The 16,402-nt window shown below is 34.6% G+C and overlaps 1 protein-coding gene across 1 annotated transcript; it reads right to left on the bottom strand.

The window, feature by feature from the left end:
- Nucleotides 1-10,803: 10,803 nt before the first annotated feature.
- LOC117111523 lies at nt 10,804-11,881 on the bottom strand. The gene has a single exon (XM_033254452.1). The coding sequence runs from the start codon at nt 11,644-11,646 to the stop codon at nt 10,819-10,821; it is 828 nt and encodes a 275-aa protein (XP_033110343.1). The 5' UTR covers nt 11,647-11,881; the 3' UTR covers nt 10,804-10,818.
- Between the last annotated feature and the right edge of the window lie 4,521 nt (nt 11,882-16,402).

The following is a 16,402-nucleotide window of genomic DNA, read 5'->3' as shown; positions in this document are numbered from 1 at the left end:
TGAACTGTGTTCATATTTTATATGTCAAAGAGGGATTCCTAGTCATTTCTATACCGCTCGGAAATACGTCAAGTAGGAATTCATGACACAGGCCAATGAGAGCTGTCAGTGATTGACTACTGACTACACCAAGCCTAAGACTAGAAAATAGAAAACTGCTTTTGCTAGACCCCAGGGTAGGCCCATCTTGAGGGTTGTTCCTACTGTACTGTACAACATAACTACAACAATAACTACTTCTTTCTTTCATTTATTTTAGAATTACTACAACCACAATATCAGCAAAGTGCATTTGACATGACATGACTGCCCCCAATTAGTGTAGGTTTCCTTGTTACAATCCTATAACCAAATATTTTCTTAGTAGCAAACATGGTTACTGTTCATGTGATAGAATCAAGTAGGCCTATAATTTAAGGTTGTAAATTTGGGCAACAATGGCAGGTTGGCTAGCCTAGAGCATTTGTCAGGCTTCAGCAGCAAAAACATTACAGTACAGTATAGTATAATGTACTGTCACCATCATCGTCATAATCAAGTTCATGTTATATTACTATCCATTATTGGTTGACATGCCTAAAGCCTTGTCCAGATTATAAAATTTTATTTTTTTTAAATAAAAACATGCGACATGCCTAAATATGGTCATGATGAGATCATATCATGACCATATATAGGCACATCATGACTATATATGGGCAAACGACAGTTTTTGTCAAAAGAAAATTTGATAGTGTGGACAACAGATAGTTATCAAAACCTTGATGCCATTAAATGACCAGCAAACCTAATTATACCACGAAGTTATATAATTCCCCTTTACTTAACACCTTACTTCAGGTTTCTGCACACCTTTATGAGGTGTCTTCATATAATGGCCTTGTATAGCTTACATTTTATAGATTAATTTTCTCCCAGATAATCGCAAACTCGAATAAATAATGAGTGTCGACCCGACCTTGAACCGAAGTTTCCTTCCTTAAGAGATTCTAATAATATTAGATTACATAGGTCACCCCATTAAAAGGATATCACAGAACCTACCAGTTAATCAAACCTTCCTATACAAAGAAACTATATCACTTAATATTAACAACTTATTTGATTTGTTTTTATTGATTTTATCACTATTATTTATTATTATTCATTTTTTTACTTCATATTAAAGTTGTCTGTGGTATTTAGTTGTCAGGTAAGTCTACCGTATAATCTTGCAGTTGTGTTGGAATACACAGAAAAAAAATAAAACAACATTGCAGAAACTTCCTTGATAAAAATTAGTACAGTATAGTTGGAATTTCAGATATTTCTTTTTATTTATTCTTCTCACTATATACAGAACTCAAGAATTATTTCATTGGTAGGAAAAAACGTAGGTAAGTTAAAGGGGGACCCCCCCCCCCAAATACAAAAAAATGTGGAAGAAGGTACAGGGGGAAAGGAGAAAATTACATTCAAATTTTTAATCTAAGAGTGCTATTTCCAGCCATCTAGAAGTGTCAGACATAAAATTTTGTACTTCAGCCCAAACCATGGTGGGACTGGGGTGGTCTAAATCCTTCATCTATAAAACTGACTTTCTGGGTCTCTCTATTTCGAATCCCTATATCCACCACTAAAAAAGTTGGCAAGGAATCAAAGATCAAGCAATATTACTAACTAAACAATAACTTTCCTCCATTTCTCCACTCTCCAAAGCTCTACTACTAAGCAAAGAAAAAACAGTTGTTATTCAATTCCCACCCAAATCACAAGTTTTCTTATATTTTGGAACGTACTGAGCAATCAGTACGAGTGTACATTAGGTAGGGAAAAATATCACATTAATTTCCTGATGCAAAACATCACTGAAATACTCATACAACAGTGTCATTTAATATCAATATTATTTTATTTTATAATAATGGTTATTTTGTAATAAAACAAACTGTCTTGCAATTTTGTATCAATTAGGACACCATTAAATAATTTCCATCTTTATTTTTCTTTCATTAAACAGAGTTAAAAAAAAAAAGATTGACATTTTGACCATGTGATATGAATTCCTGCATATCCATCATGACCTTTAACAGTAAAAACCATCCCAAAAATATGGGTGTGTTATTACAGAATGAATATTTAACTTTTTTTTCTCATAGCTAAGAACTTGATTCCTAGAGCCAATGGAATTTGCATCCTGAAATTGTGATTTTGAAAAAAAAAAGGGGGGAGGAATAAAATAAAAAATATACCGATGAATTTGAAAACTTCGCATAAAATATTATGAATGAAACTACTATTCTTATAATTGAATTAATGACCTTGAATTTCCTGTTTTACTTCAAATCATTACACACTGAAAGCATCAATGAATATCAAAACACTAAAACCTATTTTTACCTGAAGCCAAAATATAAACATACTTTACTTACAGTACACATACCTGTGGAAGCAGGTCGACTCGGCCCCATCAACCTACAGTATGCAGTGATGTATCTACCTACAGTAAATTGGACAACACAATTCAACCTACATTTAACTGTATAATAGAATGAAAAAGATTCTAGTAATCTAGCAGGGAAAGAAACAACACAAACATAGGGCCTACCCTACTATGTACAGTATCTGCTGTAGACAGGGAGAATACAGAGCAATATTCATCTATACTGTAGGCAGGGTAAAAATACCGGTAGTGACACCTGAAATTTGCTGGCAGGGGGTCAACTAGTCCAACCAACCAACTTCATGGAGATTTTATGGCTTAGAAATGACCCAGAATAGTGCTTCTAGACCACAATTTTGGCAATCGTAATAACTACATTTGGGACGGTTACTATTTTCAGTCTGATGTCCTTGCTGTGGCGTCGAACTACGGTAGTGGACATCTTATCATAATTACTATTTTGCCTGTTCATGTTGTTACAATGTCAATGTCATAGAACTGTTATCATTGTTTATTGAACTATTTAGAGCAAGGCAATTGTGTAACATGTCATACAAAATAGAATAGAAAACGAATACTTAGTTTTCTACTCTGCACTATAAATTTTTACAAGGGCTATCAAAATAAAAAATAGTAAATGTCCATTGGTCAATTTTATCACATGATCAACAACTCTAATCCAGTAGTTTGGGAAGGATTAAGGTTAAGCCTCTGGTATGTAGGCTAAGAGGAAGCTTGATGTAACAATTCCATAATTTCACTATAGAAAAAGAAATGAATAATCCCAAAAAATTATTGTTATATCACCTAACGCAAATATGATAATCCAGTTGTTTCAAATTATTTTGAAGAGTTAAAAAAACATGCTCTTGTTTACAACTTTACTGTTTCCCTACCACCACCCAACCTAAAACAATAGACAGTACAAGTGTACTGCACTATTAAAATGATTCAGCTTGAGATTTTATTTTTTAAACAATATTTCACTAGGGTTTAGAATATACAGAGTACATGAAACAGCTGTTTACCTCCACCCACCTATACTCTATGCTTTGTACTCATGTGAAAATGATGAAACAATGGATGATCACTAAGGGCCTGTTTCTACTGGAAAGAAATAATCGATTAAAAATCGCTTTTTCGAAAAACGCTTTTATTCTCGCAGTAGAAACGGGACCAGTTTGGAAAAAGCGATTAAAAAAAATCGATTAAAAACATGCAATGGATAGCGTGTCTGAACGGCAAATAACCGATTTTGGCTGTGCACCTTTTAGCTGCAACACAAAAAAGCGATTATCAGGTGAAATGTGACCTCCAGGTAAATCACTGCAAAGACTAGATCGTATTAGGCGCAAACTTTCAAAAAAGATTTGTCCTCTTGTTCATGTCCTAGGCCTACAAGCTTAAAACGTCAACATGAGGAGTGACGAATTCGTTTTGTAATTATTTTGTGGGGGGGGGGGTATTGGGCCTAGGACTCTCCGCCCTTTTGGGCCTACCATTGTCCTCGTTTGGTCGTCGTTCATAATTGTGCCGATGATCACAGTCGAAAACATTTGCCTTCTCGCCCCACATCGTATCTTACTTGAGAAAGATACTATCCTATACAGGAAAACAATGTGTTGTATAAACAAAATGGTGACGTAATTTCCGTCACGAAAACCGATTTTCGAAAAATCAAAAATGCAGTTGCAACGCCAGCAGGCTGTCTGGTACTCATTAAAAAAACGGTTTTTAAAAATCGATTATTTTGTGTTTATCAGTAGAAACACACCCTAACATATTACAAAGTTTTTAGGAAATAGTTAGACTACTGCATACAGTATAATGTGTTAGGTCTACTAGCAGCAGACAGTACAAATTGATTTTATGGGTTGATATATTGTAGGTGGTAAAAAAAAAAACGATCATTCAGGTCTACGTTGGGGGTCAACTTAGTAAGGAGAGGTCACGTTATATTCAGCAATATGAAATCTAATTTCAAATTTCCAATATTTTCTAACCTAATGGTAATGGAGTAAAGCTTTCATTTCATTTACAGTAGACTGTCTTGTAAAACATTTCCATCATATTTGAATGGCACTGAAAATGGACCCTGGCAAACTACTATACATACAGTATAACATCTTTCAATTACAGTATGTACCCTCACCCGACACTTTTATGGTCAAGGTTTATTACAAGGTGGTCTACAGAGGCCTTATCTATGTTGTAATCTTCTCAAAGTTCAAAGTCTTAAATATAATAAATATTTAGAGAGCAAAAGTACAGGCGTTATTTCCTGTTTATCTATTTCCTGATTAATACTATTAAAATCTAGTATTTTAATAGAAGATCATGTTTAAAAATTAAGAAACTATAATAAAGAAGTTATGATTTATACAAATAATTGCCGAACCTTTATCTTACAAAGCTTGTACAGAAAAAACAAACAAAAAAATTTATCAGACACATAGTTTTAGTAGATTTATGGCTCAGTAAACAGACTTATCTTAGATAAACATTAATAGGTTTGTCAATGGATACTACTGATAGTGAGTGATATTAAAGTATGTATTATATTTATACTGTAGTCAGTACTGTAGGCCTACTATATTAACATGGCATTTAAGTTTGTACAACCTAACACCCCCTGCCCCTCCTCTCAAGTAAAATTTGATCAAAAATATTGCTCAAGTGGTTGGTAAAAATCACCTTGGACCACCTCATTATCTACTGTAGCGCTTCGTCTCATTCTGATTGTGCCCATAATTCCCTTCTACCCAATGTTAATACCGCAAGCTATGTCAAGGCTTTCAGAACCAATTAATTAAATTAAGACAGTACTTAACATTGGCCATACAAATTAATTCCATTATTATTATTTAAAATTAATATTATATTGTCAAAAGAATTTGCAATCATTATTTTTCATTTGATAGCTTTGTACTGTACAGTTACCAAAAAACAATGCTTATCCTCAGTAAACACCCCTACATAATCTACTGTACGTTCTGTTTTGTAATTTACCGGTACAAATTTGTAAAATAGCATGATCAAATTGTAAGGCGAGACATTTTCAATATATAATTAGGAAGAAATATACATATCTTATCTTTGGAGATTTCAAGGCAGCGGAGGGCCTAATAAAAATTAAAATTTTTTTTTTTTCTGAAATTTTCATTTTTCGTGGTGGCAGGTGTGCAATTGGCCAAAAATAAAATTTTATTTTTATTCAAAATTATCAATATTTGCAGTTGGCGGGTTCGCTAAACAAGGTCTTGCCTAAAATAGTATGATCAAATTGATCGGCTCAAAAATGAGCCAAAACCTCAGTCATGGTAACTTGCTAAAAACAGTGGTGGTGGTGGCAGGAGAGTGCAGCACCTTAATCATCAACCAAAAATTTGGGAAAAAGTATCTAAAAGATTCTCTAGGCATGATATTTTCTAAAACATCTTAGAATAGTTTAAAATGGCTCAAAATTGCAATTTTTTTTCCAAGGGCGAATGAACCCCTACAAGAGATTATCAGACCCCCTTACAGATAGTTAAGCCCCTCCTGAACATATCATACAGCTACCACCAGCTGGAAAATTATTGTTGCTCCTTAATTTTCTCAAAATACTCTGATTCACTTTTTATCAGGACTAAACCACAAATCAATCAAGGTATGTTTGTGAATTCCTATTGATAATCTAGAGTAAACACTGCTAAACACATACAAATGAGTAAGAGTAAATCAAAAACATATCGATGAAAGTTCTCATCCCCGACCGCAAAACCAAAAATGGAGCCGCACATTTCAAAATTTGGATTGTGAAATACTGCATCAGAAATTCAGACTGCGACCTTTTACAGTGACTTAAAAAAAATTGACTGCAAGATATCAGAAATTCATTTTAAAAACAAAATTTTAAAATGCTCTGTGAAATGTGTGATTCCCTAGTGAAAAAAAAATAAAACTGATCAACATTGGCCAAGAAAGATCAGCCTGCTACATTTTGAGAGAATAAAAAATGGCCTTAAAACGGGGCACTCACTGTGGCCGACGTCAAGGCTGAAAATTAGTGGTTGCCCGGTCGCCAGTGGCAACCTTTTTTGGTGTCAGGCAATAATAAATGTCTTGGGTATCACAAGTCTGGCAACCCTTACTGGGTTCACGCTAACCGATTGCCATGGGTGAAAACTACAGTATTTTGGATTGGCGAAAAAATAACCAACTGCTTTTAGCCATTTTGGCAAGGGCTTAAAATCATCTAAAAGTTTCAAATACTTGCTAAAAAAATACATCGGTTTTTTTTTGTTCGAGCTCCATTTTTTGCTAATCTATAGCCATGCAAAGTTTATTTGTTGTTGTATAGGTAGTCTAGCTGTAAACATCATTGCATGCTTCGCAATTTGTTATTTTAATGCGGTGGATACAGGGCAGTGGCTGTATGACGACTACATGAAGGTGATCACCTCATGTATGACGACTACGTGAAGGTACTATATTCACTACAGCCGGCTAGCTGGTATTGTACCCTTTGGGCACAAACTGGCCTCAAAGTAGACCTAAAGGCAGCCGACCATCGGGTACATAACAACAAGTCCGAGCTTGTGTTCATCCATGGAGAACTACTACCTATGCTTAGATAGAGGCCTATGCTCACGATGGTGGTAGAAATGTCATTAATAATTATTTAATCAATGATTTTGTGTTATGTGTGTAATATTTTAAGAATGCACCACGTGGGTTGCTTTGTTACACGGTGTAGGTACTTGTGATGGCAGTAGGCCTACTGTAGTTAGGTAGTAGTTTAATCTCCCAAGGCTAGGCCTACTGTAGGTCCAGATCATAAATCCTTGATCATCGCAGTGAAAAATTTGGATGACAGACGATTGGGCCTATTTCCAGACGATGAGACCCAAGCCAATTTTTAATAATCCTTGTTGGGACTTTATGTCCTGATACATGCTGAAAATGCATAAAATACAGGTTTTCTGGAGACACTATGGTTCCACTAACTCCCAAAAGTAGGCTATTTTCCTTTGCTCCATGACCACCCCCCCCACCCCCAATATCGTTCTAAGCTAAAATGAGAATACTATAGGCCTACACCTTCATATTTTTTTCAACTTTTGTGTTATATATTTAAAAAACTTTCAAATTACTGTAACTCGTTGGTGTGCTAAAAATATTAATTTACCTACAGCATCAAATTACATTATTTTGATTGCCAATCTCTAATGTGGTCTAAAATCACAATTTTGGGCCATAAAAATACTTCTGTCGATCGTGAACTAATACAGTACAGTACAATGGATTTTTTCTGGCACCCTAACCAGACTCTTGACAGTTCGGACTAATGATTTTGGCTAAAGACAGATTCAATTGGCTAAAGAAAATTTTTCAACCAATGTCATCTTGCTGGTTTTACTGATTTTGTTTTTTCGTAAAATTATATTTCGCACCGTAAAAAAAAATAGGGCCAGCATAACTTTGGAAGGGCCAGTATCATTTTTTCCTTACTGGCCCTGCTGGCCACTATGGTTTGGAGGTTCATTTTCAGCCCTATGACGTTAGCCACAATTCTACTGAAAATTTAATGCCACGACATGTGTGCAATGGATCGTTTTTAATGACGATCCATTCAGACTACCACCAACAATTAGCAGACGGCATTGCATCATCTAGCGCTTACAGGGAGCGAAGTTGGATTCGTCAGCCGACGGTTCTATGTAATGCAGCGCGTGTCCAGCTTAAGTCCAAAGAAGGTTAAGATAATATGAGCTAGTGAACTATAGTAAGTACTGTGTATTAAAAAAAAAAAAATCCTGTCATATCAACTGCTTTTTGCATTGTGGTTTATTTTATGCCAATACACTGTGTGCTTGTCATTGACCTTAATTGTGAGTAAAGCAACAACAAACAAAAACAATTAGTACCAGTGAAGGGCAGTTCCATTATTATTGAGTTAAAGTGCTTTCATGCTTCTTCAGAACAATAACAATTTATTCCCTTTACACTCTTGTTCCTATAGCAGACCAGTGAGAGCTAGCATACTGTAATATGTACTTAAGTTATATGTGTCTCAGGTGTAGAATAATCAGCTGATGTACTATGAGGTACAGTACTAAGGTCAGACATATTTAAACAACTGACAAATTACTGTATTTCAATGACATGACATATTAAATAACTATTATTAAATTACCAAAATATCATTAATATTGTCAGATTTTTTTTTCTCCCATCCTGATTAGATAACAAAATACATTATTCAATGTAGAGTTGAACTTCTCATTTAGAAAACTAACATCCCTGTACAATATCTCTACAATAGTGTGCATGTGATCAACAATGGAAATAACATGATGTTCGACAATTTAATTGCTAGAGGAGAAAACAAAAATTTTATTGGTGAATGTAAAATAGCATGGTTAAATGCTTCAAATTTATATAATTAGAAAGAAATATACATATCTTATCTTTGGAGATTTCATGGCAGAGTAGGGCGTAATAAAAATAAAAACTTTTTAATGAAATCTCCATTTTTTAGTGGCGGCGGGGTGCAATAATTGGCCAAAAATAAATCAAAATCAATATTTGCAGTCGGCGGGTTTGCTAAAAAAGGTACAGTCTTGCCTTAAGCAAAAATATTAAAAATGTAATTTGATTTCAAATTGATAATTGAAAGTATGGCCTACTAACCAGTAACGGCTCTAGGATATATTGTCTGGGGGGACTAAGTTGTCCGACAGGGGGGACTTGAACTCGTAGGCTCGAGCTGGAGGAAGGGATTGAGAGGGGGTTCCCCCTCCCAAATGAGATTTTTTTGAAGAATATTAACCTCTGGATGGCCTAAAATGGCACTCTCAGACTGTGACAGACATGTGTTGGCTTGGTGTGGGCCTATTTTTATGTTTTATTGTCCAACTGCCCGACGAGCTCTGTCCGGCGGGGAGGGGGACCCTGTCCGGTGGGGAGCTTAAGCCCCCCTGCCCCCTGCTACTAACTACTTTTTTCTTTGATATACTGTAGTTTAAATACGTCATTTTTTAATAAAAAATTTTCACAGTAAAACAGATGCATGTGAAAGAGTTAATAAAGTTTTACTCATTCTCCCAACTTTAAGGTCAGAGAAAAATTGCTGTTACGGCCCCTCCTTACATGTTCCTTGGAAAAGGTACATTATAAAAAGGCAGAAAATTTATAAAAAATATTTTAAAAGGGAATGTTATCCACATTCTACTGAGGAATGTATAAGGAGGCACTAACAACTCCCACTACAAATACCTCACACCAACCTCCCCTCCTCTCCTCCCCGAGTGCTGAGTATTCATTTCATCTTGCATCACTACAGTGTAGTACAGTAGGCCTATAGTGGGAGTCGCTTATTAGAGATTTCCAAATGCTGGTAAATCAACATTATTACTTGCTGCTTCGTCTGTACAGCTAAGTAATGACTAAATATACTGTAGCCTACTTGATCTACTGTATGTTACATAAGAGGTAATGTTGATGTTTTGATACAATTCTTTAAACTTTTGAAGTTTGAATATAATGTTCAAATGAAAACCGATTAAAGTATACAACTGGAATAATTAATAAAATTGGAAACGATTTGGTCAGTAATTGAATTTTTAAATAATGAAAATTGTTTTTTTTCAATTGTGGAACATGGCCTAGCGTCAGTAAAAATCAAGAAACGAGGTCATTATTATAACCATTGCTACAGTAGATCAGTTAAACTTAATAGCTTACTACCTAAAGATTTACAGCTATATTTCAGATAGCTATACATGGTTATATAAACCAATATACAGTAATAACCTGCAATAATTGCAACAGCCCTTATTATAGTGCATTCCACAAAAAAAAAATATTACACAATTAATCAACAACAAAAAATCAACAATTTTTGCATGAAAAGTATTAATGGTATCAGGTACATTTGAATAGGGGAAAAAAAAGCTGCTTGTTATATTTTATTTATATCTTATGTATTGCTCATAAACTCAGTTTTCGAGATAAAAGTTGACATTAGGTGAGGCTCCGACTATCTTTGCTGTTTGTCAAATTATTTTTGTCATTTTTTCTGGCATATTTGGGTGAATAAACAATGTATTATAATATGATCAGTAAATTCAGTTTGAAAATATTCATTTAAAAAATAAAACTTTCGGTAGTAATAGTATATTATAGAGTTGATCATTTACACTTCTCCAACAACTGCATTCCTTTTTCATTTTCAATTTTTGGCATGACCTACTTCCCAAATTCCAGCTCTATCTCATACGTTAACCGTGAACATCAACATGGTCGGTCTTCAACACAATTCATGCACATAACATAATACTTAGGATATGAGAAACCTTGTTCAGGTACAAGAATGGCATATATTTAGCCAAGTCACATAGGAAACAACAAAGTTATTTAAGAAACACGAAGTACCAGTATACATACCCTTGTTTTCCATCACTATCATGCGATAATTCTCCCGGTGCCCATGGTCCGTCACTTCCTAATTCATTTATCAAGCCTTCTATAGAAGATTGGTTTCCTATAGATTCTTTCTTATCTCTTCCAACTTTGGTATCATTAACCTTATTCTTATTATCAGTAGTTCCTGTACTTTCACTGCCAACAATATCTTGACCTGGTAAATGCACAGAACTAGCAGCACTGGATGCTTCAGAATTTGTAGCATCTTTTTCACTTTTATTTTCAACTATACTATTTACACTCTTTGTATTTACGGATTCGTTAACATTGACATTAGTTACAGGTGCATGGAAGAAATCTTTACAGGTCCATCTCCCCTTTAGTACAGGCTCAACATGAGCAACTTTTACTACTTTGAAACGAGATGGCCCATTCCCATTGTTTGCTCCCTTTTCTTGCACAGAAGCTTTGGAGCTTTTTTCTTCTAGTGGGGGTGAATTGGAAGGTTGTGGTGATAAACTTCTAAGAGATCTTTCTAGATCTGCCGTACTTTTGGATGTATCAGAAATAACTGAAGTATCGTCTGCTCGACTTTCGTCAAGCTCGTCCATACTATCGTTATCTTCATTGTTTACACCAGAATTGTCTGCTTGTTTTACACTAGTGATCTGAAAATAGCTCTTTTTTCCTTTAATTCGGTTGGCGAGTTCCGCATTTTGGGGATCAAGCGGATCGTTTAGAGCATCTTCTTCCATTTTTGTGGAAGGGACAGCCAAGTTGGCCTCCTCCTGGACTCCTCCCTCTGGTTTGGCCATTCTCGACCACAACACTACGACTACCTAAGCAAAACCACTCGTTTTCCCTCGTCTGCGATGAATTCTCCACAAAAGTAACAATCCATTGTGTTCAAACTGCTTACTCCGCCTCAAAATTATTCCTTGTTTTTCAATACCAGTATCTAAACACATAATTTGGGGTGTTTTCCAAGTGCTTTCATTTGAATTGTAGTTCCACCATGCCCAATTCCTATTCAAAAGAAAATGGCGTTTCTAGACTTAAAAACATACGTTATTTTGTTTTGTTCATCGACTGCTGTGTCACCTCGAATCATTTCACGGCTGGAAAATTAAGGCTATATTATTTCCTTCACTGAGAGGATAAAGAACATTGGGAAATTATTGTCAACGTATAATATCGTGATGATCCCCTAACATTAAGGGATCGTCTTCAAAACTACAATACATTAAAGCCAAATTTTGCTTGCTAATAAATACTAAAAAGGCCGTTAATCATTGATTCTCATAGGTATATTAAACAAAATATACGACCATATAAATACTTAAAGTTTCAGTTGTTGTTAGCATTACAGTATGAACGTAATGCTAACGGTTGGGCAACGTAATTCAAATACTTGCCTGAGGGTTCTTTATTTGACAACACCTATATTTAAATAACAAAGAGAATACAGTATTTCTTCTATTTTTTTATACGTTGGCTTATCATCTTGATCTACATTGCCTCTGGCTATACGGTACTTACATATTTAATAAACATATTGAATGTCAGTTATATAAATATATATTTCTATTCTGTTAATATTTCTATGCATAGCTAATTTTGTTTTGATTTTTAATTCATAGCTTACAATTGCTATTTCTTTGTGTCTTAGTCTTTTTTCATTGTATATTTCATTAAGATATCAGGATTTCATAAATATTTTTATACTTACAATAATTTTGTCTTTATGTTTACTTTTATGATTATCGTTGTATTCAGAAATTCAATATTGGGTGGAATATTCAATAAAAAAATTACTGTATTTATTTATTTATTTCGGTATAAAACATAAATATACAACAAGCAGCAAAGGCTCAAAGAATTGCATTTACAGAGTTATTGAAATATACAGTACATTAAAATTATTAAAAGGCAATATTTAAAAAAAAACATCAATATAACAAATTAAGATTCAAGACATAAAAAAGGAGTCCACTAAAAAAAAACAGAACAGTTAAAAACACATTGGAAAAATAATAAAAGCAAATACAAATAAATTAAAATTGCACATACAAAGGCCAAGGAGAACAAACTCATTATCAGTAATCTGTAATTAATATAGTCACAGTGATTAATGAATAGTCAATTAATTCATATTAAAAATTCGTGCAATTAATTAATATTAATAATGATTATTAAGATCATGCCAAATGATTATTATGGTGCAAGTTTCTACAAAATGTTTAATACTTTTAAACAAAATATTTTTATAGTATTTTATGAACGTATTAAAATGTTTTCTGCCCAAGAGAAATTAATCTATTTGAATTGGGCGAAAGAAAAACGTTATCTTATCTTAATTTGATCATTTAATAGTCTTTAATTAGACCAGAAACAAACTAACTTTAGAGGAACATGGATATATTCACTCGATTTCATTTTTTTTCATTTACATGTGACGAAATTAGATAGGCCTAATATACGGTACCAATTAGTATGAAGGATGTGGCGGGAAGGGTGTACAGCAAGGAGGAGGGATATTCATAGGCCTATTAATATTTTCGAGAGTACAAGGGGAGGGGATGTTTTTTAATGAAATAGTCAACTGTAATAACAAAATGGGTTACGGGTTTATCAGGCATGCACGTGCACAAGCTCAAAACCTTCATTCTCACCCTCAGCATTCCCCAGTCCCTAATTGACAGAATCGTCATAGTGGAATTTCATAAACTCACATTCTTATATGTGTCTTATAATGCGATGATATGACCATGATCATCACACACTACAAATATCTAGTCAACTGTATTCAACATTACAATATTTGTGTCCACAAGAGAGGTGTTTGGACACAACACATTTCAGAAATTATTCCTAGACCAGTGAAATCGCGTAACATCGGAAACTGTTGTGAACCATTTTCTTGCACTAAATTTATGAATCACAACTATGAGTGACGAGGGATTCCAAGTTAGACACATTTGCAGACGTGAGAGCTTTGAAAATTCCGCCGCTGGGGTATGCAGTCGAAACCGCTCCCCCGCCTAGTCCCTTCAGGATCTACATTTTCCCTTTTGCTTGTGAATAGAAATTTCATTGCGTCTTCCAGTGGCCAATTGGGAATTTTTGATGGAGGGGTGTGAAGGGCTTTCACGAAGGGTGCACCCACCTCAGTCCAACGATGGTTGGGACTGAGGTAAGACATTTTATGCCCGGGTTAATTTTAATATAATTTTATATGTCCACTTGATTTTTTTCACTCTGGCACTGCGGGCGTACTTCCTGTGAGTCCTTTGATCAAATTCGCGCCTGCGCGTTAAATAAAACGACATTTAAAGAAGTAAGATTTCACACTACTAGGACGATTTGATAACGATTTATCGTGTATACGATAAAACTATTTATACAAAGTAAATCAAATGACGACATAATCATAGATAGAATCGTTTTTACAACTACGACTATGACGTCATTTGATTTGATTCGTGATTTTTTTTTTTATCGTATACACGATAAGTCGTTACCGAATCGTGCAATTGCTTTTTAGCTTTTTATCGTTGATCGTTATCTTCATAGTGTAAACAGGCCTTAAGCCGAGTTTTCTAATACGGGGTAGGAAACAAGGGGAGGGACCCTTACCCTGACTCTCGCACATAGGTGTCCACAGGGCAGGTCCACAGGGAGGGGTCCACAGGGAGGTGTCCAATTGGAAAACCTCCCAAACGCTCAGCAGACTCGACTATTGAGGGTTTTCAAATCAGACAATACGCTATTTACGGCATTCCTATTAAAAAATTATTATTTATTATCATTTGTTGCTATTGTTTTTAGTATTATTACTATTATTATTATTATTATTATTATTATTATTATTATTAGTATTGAATTTTTTTTTCAAATTTATTAGCTGAACGGCAGTTTCAAGGTGCCTTTGAATAAATTGTAATGACAACTGTCGTGCAGCATTGCGTGAATGTCACTTCCTGGTTATCCTTCAGAGAAATGTCAATATTAATAAAATAAGGATGGCTGATCAAAGTCGTGAACCCATGACATTCAGTCGTAAAATCAAATAATACTGTATAGTACATGTGTGGTCAGATTCTAAGTGAGCCCGCCCTCAATGCATCTATCTCAGTTCATAGCGTCTGGATAAACTCAGGCCTTCTTCACTCCGAACTAAAATGAAAAAACCCTTACGAAAGCTAATACTCATATTACGGTTACGTTACGTGATAAATATTGAAGGCGTTGTGAATGTCTATACCGGTATCAACCAACATAACGGAAAACATCAATCATATTTCGTTCTATAAAATGCTTGTTTGTTTATTATTGATTGATTGATTGATTGACTGATTGATACCGTAACTTAGGCCCTACCACGAACGCTAGAACTAATCGTTGACAAATAAATGCCTACATTAATATGAGGCAATTTGTTGGACTTTCAAATTAATTTGCATTATAACACAGAATTCGAAAGAATAAATAAAACGACGAATGAATTCGTTACACCCCTTTTGTAAAAGAGGGTTCCAATGCATTTTTCTTCAAGCCCTGTTGATGGTTAACTTAAAGTTTACTAATACCGGCGAGGCTCATTTTCGAATGAGAAGGTTAATATAAATATTTTATAAATATTTTAAAAATATAAAACATAAAACATTAAATAATGGTAGTTATTTTAGATTGCTCAAAAACCGACGTGGGAAAATGTAGGCCTTACGTTTGTATGGTGTTTGTATATTGTTCATGTGTGTTAGCTTGCATCACCTTTCTTTTGCCTTAAGTTTTGAGTTTAATATTGCTTTCAAGTTTTTTTACATGACTGAACAGTTTCTTTTTTTACTTTAAATACCTTAATGTCCCTTTTAAAAATTGGAATTGCCAGGTATATTCCTGGTTCTCCAAGGCGCTTTTCCCCTGGTCATTGAGTACAGAATCAATCATACCCAACGTGCAACCTCCTCCCTGGGGTCTTCATACCCGTGTAATCAGCAATTTTTGTACCGGTATACTATAATAATATAGGCCTTTTTTTGAATGTTAAAAAAATGACAAAATAAAAATATGTATTATAGGCCTAATGCAATACCGTAAAGCCTCGAATTGAAGCCTAAAGTATTAAAAGAACACAATTAAGGAAATAATCAGCAGTAGGGCCTTAGTCACAAATGAATGAAAGGCCTAATTACATTCGTTAAAGTTGCAATGAGGAAAAAATATTCCGAATGACACCATCTTTCTTTTTAAAGTACATTAATTTGACAATTAGACGTTCAAACTATTATATACCGCGAACTCGACATACACTGTGGATATGCATGTATGGCGTAAAGGACATGAACTGGGGCTGCAGCCACCCCACATTTCGGTTTGGACACCGAGTGCATGGAAAAAATAAAAAGTGAAATAGAAAAAAATAGGGCTATGGAATTATAATACAATACTGTTCCCGATTACATGACTATTGGGAATGTCGGAGAACCATTTTATGCACGATTTGTGGATTGGGACACTTGGTTTCCGGGGAGAAAATCCTTTGCCAATGTTTCGATACGATTTTATCCA

Source organism: Anneissia japonica, unplaced genomic scaffold, assembly GCF_011630105.1.
Source record: "Anneissia japonica isolate Jap-2015-1 unplaced genomic scaffold, ASM1163010v1 scaffold6030_len697274_cov183, whole genome shotgun sequence".
Lineage (NCBI taxonomy): Eukaryota > Metazoa > Echinodermata > Crinoidea > Comatulida > Comatulidae > Anneissia > Anneissia japonica.
This window is presented reverse-complemented; position numbering and strand designations above follow the sequence as displayed.

Excerpts from the sequence above, each read along its gene's own strand:
- LOC117111523 (XM_033254452.1), bottom strand. The coding sequence starts at position 11,646 with ATGGCCAAACCAGAGGGAGGAGTCCAGGAGGAGGCCAACTTGGCTGTC.